The sequence below is a fragment of the Protomyctophum bolini genome, assembly GCF_963924005.1.
Source record: "Protomyctophum bolini genome assembly, chromosome: 23".
Classification (NCBI taxonomy): domain Eukaryota; kingdom Metazoa; phylum Chordata; class Actinopteri; order Myctophiformes; family Myctophidae; genus Protomyctophum; species Protomyctophum bolini.
In genome coordinates, this window is record NC_137884.1 from 22914482 (window position 1) to 22924161 (window position 9680).

Sequence of the window (9680 nt, forward strand, 5' to 3'; positions counted from 1 at the left end):
GCGACACCTGGTGGCCGTAAAGCCTGCATGCAGCAACGTGTAACTGATAAAATCATACTGGTAGTCAGGAAGACCTTTCTTCCCCAATGTGTTTGTAAAGGTGTCGAACATATCACACATTGATTTCTATTCAACCACCCTAGGGGGATTTTTGACATCTGCTGAAAGCTGGGGTACCATACCACCATTATAAGGAAAATTTTTCTACATTTATTTATGCTAAAGTTTATCCATTATGTAGCATGTGACGTGTCAAAGGATCATAAAAAAAACCTTGAAGGATTACTATTGCAATTTATTTTGGGTCAGGCCCTTTAAACTTAGATTGACTGACTGGCCTATAAGTAACCCAAGAGCCTATGAGTCAAACAGTAGAATCTGTACATTGATACTATAAACACTATGGAATGCCAGATCAATAATAATATAAATATTAATAATCTGCAGGCACTTGTCCTTTTGGACAATTACTTTGTCCAGGCCCTTAAGGTGGCCTTACACTAGCCAAGTTCAAATCTGATAGCGCCATACACTAGAGGATAATCTGATAGCACCACACACAACAGGATAATCTGATAGCACCACACACAACAGGATAATCTGATAGCACCACACACAACAGGATAATCTGATAGCACCACACACTACAGGATAATCTGATAGCACCATACACTACAGGTTAATCTGATAGCACCATACACTACAGGTTAATCTGATAGCACCACACACACTACAGGATAATCTGATAGCACCATACACTACAGGATAATCTGATAGCACCATACACTACAGGATAATCTGATAGCACCATACACTACAGGATAATCTGATAGCACCATACACTACAGGATAATCTGATAGCACCACACACTACAGGATAATCGGAGCGGGGCAGAGCAAATATAAAACATTCTTGATGTTGATCGGGCCGATCGCGATCCCGAGCAGATCGGAGTGGTTACCATTGGATCATTTATACACTCACACTAGACGATAATATATAAAACCTATAGTAAATAAAATAAAAACTGTGTACATTGGTGACTATAATAATTTGAACGTGAAAAATAAATAAATGTCTACATAACATGCCATCTAAAACAGTGGTTCTCAAAGGGGGGGGGGGTCCTTGAGGCAGTTCCAGGGGGTCCCCCCGCTAAATGATAGTTTGCAATCAAATGAACCCTTATGGGTCTGTAACTCTGAGTGTACAAATAGAACCAAATAGACCCCAACGGGTCCTTAAGCGATAGAAATGCCATTAAATGTGGGATCCGTAGACGAATGCATGTCAAACTGGGGTGTCCTTGAAATTAACCAGGTTGAGAATCACTGCTAGAGCCGTAAAAATCTTCTCTTATGGGGGTCCCTGGCCCTGGCATAACCTTTCAAATGGGGGTCACAGGCAAATTAGTGTACATTTGGGGGTCCTTGGCATGACAACCACCGATCTAAATTACACATTTTTAGCCTTTTTGCATACAGACATACACCTGCTATGTGTAACACAACCCAAAAGACCAAAACTACAATGTCAAGTTTATTCATTTTATTAAGCAATACTGTTCACTTACATTCCTCCTCCAGTGTAAATTGTATATATTTCATTTCATTTTCAAAATTAAATCAACAATTTATTTAACATGATATCCCTTATGGATATATATATATATATATATATATATATATATATATATATATATATATGCAACACTAACCCACTTAGGGAATCAACAAAAGGAAAGGGGGGGAGGTCAGCATAAAGATCCGACAGGGGGTAACGGGTGAAATCTATTGTGCAGCTGACTGCACCCTGGTGTAAACCAAAAAACAAACTTTAGTTAACATGATTCCCCTCGTGTGTACAATGAAATAGAAGCAGGTACAAGACATTCTCCATTTTATACAAAAGAAAAAAAGAAAAGGAAAAATCACTCCGTTTTTTAAAAGTTTGTTCGCACGCAAGGATTGGTCAAAACAGATTTAGAAAGTGCGTGATTGACCACTCGCTGGACTCGACAGAGAGGACAGGATGACCACTCGCTGGACTCGACAGAGGACAGGATGACCACTCGCTGGACTCGACAGAGGACAGGATGACCACTCGCTGGACTCGACAGAGGACAGGATGACCACTCGCTGGACTCGACAGAGGACAGGATGACCACTCGCTGGACTCGACAGAGAGGACAGGATGACCACTCGCTGGACTCGACAGGATGACCACTCGCTGGACTCGACAGAGAGGACAGGATGACCACTCGCTGGACTCGACAGAGGACAGGACAGAAATGGGGTCGTAAAAACTGCCAACTCAACAAAACAAAAAGAAGAAGAAAAACAGTGACAGCTCCTTGGAGATCGTTCGTTCTTTAAAAAACGACCGGCTCTTTTAACACAAACTAAGAATCGTCATGAAGAGGTCGATGATGAAAACAGGTCCAATTACTTTTAAGGCAGGCTTCTTTGTAAGGCGTTAAAAAAAGTCCATTGCTGTAGATCTTCAAAGGAGTTAGTCCAAAGTGTCTCAGTGTGACGTAATCCTGAGTGCAGTGTGTGAAGAAGGGAACTTTAATTTTTGTCCATTTTCCTTTGTGTGTGTGTGTGGTGTGCACGTGTTTGTGTGTGCGTGTGTAGTGTGTAGTCTCACACTGCTAGGCCGGCTGCTCCATGGGATCCTTATACCAGACAACCTTGTTTTTCGGGTCTGGAAAAAAATAAAAAAAATAAAGCAAAGCTTTGTTAAAAATCTCCTCCAGTTTTCTGAAATAAATATTTTCACGATAATAAAAAAAAAGTATAGCAGACCTACAAGCTCATAGCACGGCACTGGGTGGGCCGCGCTACGAGATTTGTCAAAATGTGCCACGAATCTTTGAATATATATTCTTTCAGAGCCAACGTTTTTAACTCAAATATTTGCTTCTGGGGGGTCCCTCCCTGGAACAACCTATTTTCAATCGGGCAGTTGGCGGCCAATTAACCCATTCTGAACGGGAACCCATTGTGGTGTTGGCATCATGTCGTGCTTTAGCTATTGAAAAATAGCAGATCTACAAGCTCGTAGCGCGCCACCGAGTGGCGCGCTACGAGCTTGTAGGTCTGCTATTTTTGAAAAATCTAAGAACGACTGACCTTTTTATAGAATCTGATCTCAGGTCAGAATGGGTTCATCAGACCAGTGTGTGTCCAGTGGAAACCTCGTATGAATCTGATCTCAGGTCAGAATGGGTTAAATATTATTTCTGGAGGTCCTTGACACGAAACGGTTTAACCCATTTAGACCCGAGTTAAAAACATTCACTTTGAAAGAATATATATCCAAAGTTTTGCGCCACATTTTTACAATTTTTCAAAAAATAGCAGATCTGCTATTTTTCAACAACTAAAGCATAACATAATGCCAAACACCAAAAGGGGTTCCCGCCCAAAATGGGTTAAGAACCACTGACAGATACATAGGTTTTTCAGAAGGCATTTGTAGAATTTTCCTCAGGTCAAAATGAGTTACGTTTTGACAGGACATATCACACCGCTAGGGCAACGCTAAAAATCGTCTTGATCCTTTGGTGTGGTTATAGGGCTTTAGACTCACTAAATTGAGAAAGGACAGGAGTCATGTCACCCTCCCGGGCTCCTGGGATGCAATACTGTACGCCATTGTCCAATGGTGTTGGAGTAGGACTCATAAAATGTCCCTGGGATCCATCCAAAAGACCACCCCTGGGTCCCGGGACCCATTACTTTGATGAATAAGATACATTTCCGTTTGCCTTTTTGGCTTCATATTTCTTTTAAAGTGCACTGGGCAGATATGACAAATAAATACCATGGAATTACTGGCATTTTTTAATAAATTTCTTACTTAAAGAAATTACACGTTGTAGCTTGTAGATCTGCTATTTCTGCCGTTTAAAAAAAAAATGTATGATTTCAACATGGACACGATTATGACAAAATAGCGAGAGCGACGTTGCTATGTGACGGCCAGCTTACCGAGGGGCAGCATAACATTGTGTCTATGGGGCATGTACTGTCTATGGGGCAGCATAACATTGTGTCTATGGGGCATGTACTGTCTATGGGGCAGCATAACATTGTGTCTATGGGGCATGTACTTTTTAAATAACCATATAAACATGCTCAATTTTCAACCGATTTTGAAACGGTCTGGTTGTTTGTTATAAACGTCAGAGACGTCTGCATAGTTATATGCTTTTATAAGACCTTCATATAAGAAAATAGCTACGTTGATAACGTTTGTATTAAACCAATCCGTTTGTAAATCTGTCAATATTTGAGCGAGTTATGACATACTGAACTGTAGCCACTCGGCAAGCGTCAGAGACTCCGCCTTAAGCCATCTAGCCTGCCTGCCTGCCTATCTATATCTATATATGCGAACACAGCCGACTGCCATTGCTGAAAACGTTACTGTGGCCAATAATGTCCATATTCCAACGCCTTGATAACGGTTGATAACATTAATTTAATTAAATTTCATATGAATCTGTTGAATTGTGACAGGGCTGAGAGTTGATCGTCATGTGTTGAAACTGGGGTCTGAGCTCATTTTTGAAGCCTGACACACACACACGAAACCCCCAAGAAATTCAACGTTTAACCAATTAAGCCCAGGGGAAAGCATCCGCGTCACCTTGGATTCTATCAATTTTAATTAATTTATACTTTGGCCAAAAGTCGTGGAAATTCTTTGCAAATCCTTGAATATATATTATTTTAAAGCATAGGCATAAAACTGTTAAGGATTTACAAGACATCTGTAGAATGATCAGTCTCAGGTATAAATGGGTGGGGTCCGGGGACCCCTGGGGGTACTTGAGGGAGTACCAGGGGGTCCATAGCTCAATTAGAGATAGTTAGGAACCAAATGGACCCTTATGGGTCTGTAATTCAGAGTGTACAAATGGAACCGTACACTCTCTGAGTTACATTTATAACAGTGGTTTCACAATATAAATTGGGGGTACCAGAGATAGGAATGCCATTAAATCGGGGGTCCGTAGACTAATGCGTGTGAAACTGGGGGTCCATGAAATTAATATGTTTCGGAATTACTGCTAGAGCCGTACAAATCCTCCCTTATCGAGGTCACTGGCATATGTTTTCAAATGGGGGGGGGGGGGTCCGTGGCCTAAAAAAAATGTTGATTTGGGGGTCCTTGACAGGAACAAGTTTGGGAACTATTGAGCCAAGGCACAAAGTCAGTGTAGAGTGAGCATACCTTTTTGTTTGTTACAGACAGCATTCCATTCTATGAGAAGAGAAAAAGGTCACAGTTAGAAACTGATGTTGTGAAATGTCAAGATAAGACAAAAACAACCGTGTGTGGTGGTGGTGGTGGTGTGCAGTGGCTTGAATTTTTCTAGAAGCAGTGGTTCCTGACGTGGGAGTCCGGAGACCCCCAGGGGTCCTTGAGGGAGTTCCAGGGGGGGGGGGGGGTTCCCAGCCAAATGGACCCTTAAGGGTCTGTAACTCTGAGAGTGTACAAATGGAAACGAATGGACCCCAACGGGTCCATTTGTATACCCAAGAGTTAAATTAACATTGATTTCACACTATAAACTGGGGTCTCAGAGATAGAAATGCCATTAAATGGGGGTCTGTAGACTAATGCATGTCAAACTGGGAGTCCTTGAAATTAAACGGGTTGAGAATAGCCTTAAAAATCTTCCCCGACATATCTTTTCAAATGGGGGTCCGCTGGGCTAATTAAGTGTCAATTTGGGGGTCCTCGACATGCAACAGTTTGGGAACCACTGGTCTATACAAGAGGCCCAACTTACCGCGAGTGTGATATTTCAAGGCCTCCACCAGATGGCGACAACTAAGCAGCAGCTTCCCATTACTGTCATCCACCTCTGGACACGGGCCCTGAAGAAGAGTGACCGGGGAGGTAGCGGCGGCCGGAACAACGGCGGTCACCTCGTCGAGGGGCCGAGCTGCGCAACACGTCCCCTGCTGTGGTGGTGGTGGTGGGGGGGGTGGGCTGGTCGATTCTGTAGCGTCCGTTGTCGGTGGTGGTGGTGTCACAGCAGCAGCAGCAGCAGAGGCCGCGCTAGGGCATGATGGCGCCGTTCCCCGCCCGCCTTCCCCCGGCGGCCTGGCCTCGCTGATGAAACTGAGCCCCCACTGGTTCTGTAGCAGCACTCCGATGGCCGGGGGGTCCTCCTCCAGCGCGCCGCCCGGCGCCCCCGACTTCACCTTGGAGGCGTAGCTGACGGCGGGCTGCAGCTTGGCGGGGCTGTCCTGCACCGGGAACGCAGGCGGGGGCTTGTTGAGCAGCGACAAGCCGTCCCCCACCCACCGCTCCTTCTGCTGCAGCTTCTGAGCTCTGAGGTCGTTGGCGGCGGAGGCACGGCCCCCAGCCCCCCCTCTCGGGGCTTCTCTGCGCTGCTGGCCGCCCCGGCGCTGCTGCTGGCCCCGGTGGCGCTGCTGCTCCTTCTCGCCGCGGTAGGCGAAGGGGTGGTGAGACGACGGCGCGTGGTGGCCGCCGTGGGGTCCGCTCGGCTGGTGGTGGTCGCCCTCGGGAGCGCCGGCGGGCGAAACACGACGGGTCTGTGGTTGTTGTTGTTGGTCTACGGCGCCAGCGGTGCAGCCTCCTCCGCCTCCACCGTTTCCTGAGCCGGGGGACAGGCGGCGGTTCCGAATGTGCGGTTCTGAGTTGGCGGTGGTGGTGGCGGTGGTGGAGGAGGAAACGAGGACTGCTGGGTCACACAGGGCATCGGTCTCACAGGCAGCGTTGTTCGATTCCCATGTACCTGCCGGGCCCGGGAGAAACGGAAATGTAGACTAGATTAGACCGGTGGAATTCATTCAGCCGTTTTCATATCCAAGTTGTTTATTTACAATCACTGCAGGCAGGACATACGTTTTCGACCGGTATTGGTCTTTTTCAAAGTACTTGGTGCATTTACAAAAGTGAGTTGCGGGCCGTTGCTTTTCTTCATGATATCCGTTAGCGTAACAGTTTGGCTCAGCACCAAGATCGGAGGATGTGCGCCGTTCTATTTTATTCTGATTATTTGGCCTTTGAGCCATGGACCACCATTTCATGAGATTTTGACTCTCAAGACCCAAAACGTAGAAAATGTTGACGGATAAGATTTTGACAACATGTCGGTGTCGATACCATAGGAGACAAGTCATAGGCGATAAGTCAGATAACAGGCAGACTTTGATCAAATTATCCACTCTTCTGCATTCTCTAATTGTGTAGACTTCTTGTAAAGGAAGTGATGCAGATGTTTAACAATAATTAACTCTTGAGAGAGTAAAATGAAAGCAAATTAACCCATAAGGGTCCATTTGGTTACCAACACCATTTAGCTGGAACCCCCTCAAGGACCATTGGTGGTCCCCGGACCACTGGTTGAAAACCAATAGACTATTTTGATCACAAGACCCAAAATACTGAATTTCTTCAGAATATGTATGACACACATTTACTAGGACACTAGAGTCCAACTAGTACTAGTTGTTCTCGGATGTTATATTTGCAAGGACTCCCTTAACTCTGAGAGTGTACAAATGGAACCACATAGATAGACACTCTTAAGAGTTACAGACATGTCATGGTCATTCAGGGCTTGCTCTTTATGCGTTTATGGTAATATTATTGTCTACTCTATTGTATGTCAGTGGGATTTTTTAAATTTTGACAAAAATGTCCACCACTAGTCAGGGGATTTTTATCAGTATAATGTCAAATCTGGGAATACATTTCTTACAAACACATTTTCTTCACCAATGTGTTTGTAAAGGTGTCTACCAACATATCCCACATTGGTTTCTATTCACCCACCCTAGGGGAATTTTTGACAGCTGCTGAAAGTTGGGGTACCATACCACCATTATATTGCAAAATGTTCTAAATGTCATTATGTTTCATAATGGTAACTTGTATGGTACCCCAACTTTCAGCAGCTGTCAAAAATCAATCCCTAGGGTGGTTGAATAGAAACCAAGGTGGGATATGTTAGAGTAGACACCTTTACAAACACATTGGGGAATACAAGTCTTGGTAAGAAATGTATTCCCAGATTGTATTAATATCCCCTGACTACACAAGCCAGTAGTACGGGGATATGACCCCTGCTAAAGCGCCCAAATCATTGTCCCTCTGTATTGCTATCCCCAACCTAGTTGTACGGCGCATTCTGGACTTGTGACTTCTGTATATAACAGGCAATACATCACATCAATGCAAAGAGAAAGAGCTGTCGTCAAGATTACTTGTGGAATAATTACCGACAGACCGACCGGCCGGAAGGGCCAACCAACATTTTGATTACAACACAGGTCGAGGATAACATTAAGTAAGGCAGTATCATCATAACGGTTAATTAAATCGTCATATTTCTTTGCCAGTTATATGCGGTGAAAATAGATTTGGGTGAAACTGGCCTCAAGTCAACGAAACGCAACCCTGTTTACGGTTCATGTTATAAATAATGCGGCACGGACTGGAGAGCCATTTATAACACAAGACAGCAGCTAGCTAGCCAAGCTAGCACGGCGTTAGCTAAACTTAAGGCGAGTAGCACAGCCAGCCAGCCACGTTCGCCGTGGGTTTAACGCCGAATTTACAACCACGTTTGTCACGCGAAACTTAAGGCCCCGGTGATCCAACATGTTAATCCACCGCTAGTAGTGGGACATTAAAATGTCCCGTCTGTCTGTCCTATCACACACACACAGAAAACAAAAGCAAAACGTCACAACACAATTGCCCCAATTCGACCGTTACATTAAGCTAACATTAGTTAGCAGGTTTAGCCACAACAGCAGCAGCAGCGGCCAGTCCCCCCAAAAGTTTCATCATAACCTCCATTCAAAAGCGCTTAGAGTCGATTGACACCGAACACTTAGCATAGCGGCTAAGCTAGCTAGCCTCTTGATTAATGGCTAGTAGGGAAAAAAAAAGGAAAAAAAAGCCCTCCGGCTGGAATTTGAAGCGTTTGTTTTGCAGGGGTTGAAAGGGAGACTTCGGCAAAAAGTTTTTTTTTTTAACTCACCTGTTTTGATATGCATGTCTTTTCGCTGACCGACGCGTTGAAGTTAAACCGTTTCGCTAACTTTTAGTTGTTTACGGTCGGTCCTCCACACGGAGCGGTCAGCTAGCTATGAGCCTCCTCCTTGTGTCCACACCGGAAGCAGGAGGGAGGGACCGGACATGACGACGAACTTGTGGGTGGGGCCGTGTCATAAAGTTGCGTGCCCGGCGCCCGCCACACTGACGCGCGAAAAACTACAAGCTCACAACCATACCATGTAGGTCGGCTGTTTTCGCGCGCGACACAGGCGCGCGACGCGAATCAGTTTCTACTAGACTCAAGATAAGATTTAATTAAATATAAGGGAAGTTGATTTGATTTGGATTGATTGAAAATGTTATTCAGATTATGTTTTGACCTGGTTGAAATGTACCATACATTTCGATTTCAACCAGGTCAAAACAAAATCTGCTACTAAGACCTGTTTTACATCAGGGTTCTCCATTTTCAATTCATCAAGACATTTAAAGACGTATGAATACCAAGTCAGACTCTTAATAGGTCTGCCTATCATCATACATAGTTAAAAAATGGAAAAGACAATTATGTTTTTTATAGCAACCAGTTTGAACTGTACTTTACTTTTTTCTGCAAACTGTTAAT

At 44.5% G+C, this 9680-nt stretch overlaps 1 protein-coding gene across 3 annotated transcripts; it reads right to left on the reverse strand.

Annotated features, from left to right (window-relative positions):
* Positions 1–1551: 1551 nt before the first annotated feature.
* Positions 1552–9169, reverse strand: LOC308310552 (uncharacterized protein). 3 transcript variants are annotated; one of them, XR_013963514.1, is made up of 5 exons: positions 9039–9169; positions 5808–6782; positions 5246–5275; positions 2288–2707; positions 1552–2043 (listed from the first exon to the last, which is right to left on the reverse strand). XR_013963514.1 is itself a non-coding variant. In XM_080756938.1 (4 exons), exons 1-4 carry the CDS (start codon positions 9052–9054, stop codon positions 2655–2657), a joined length of 1074 nt encoding a protein of 357 aa, XP_080613064.1. In that variant the 5' UTR covers positions 9055–9169; the 3' UTR covers positions 1552–2654. The 3 variants fall into 3 exon arrangements, 1 of the variants encoding a protein (XP_080613064.1); XR_013963515.1 differs by having other exon boundaries at positions 1552–2171; XM_080756938.1 differs by having other exon boundaries at positions 1552–2707.
* Between the last annotated feature and the right edge of the window lie 511 nt (positions 9170–9680).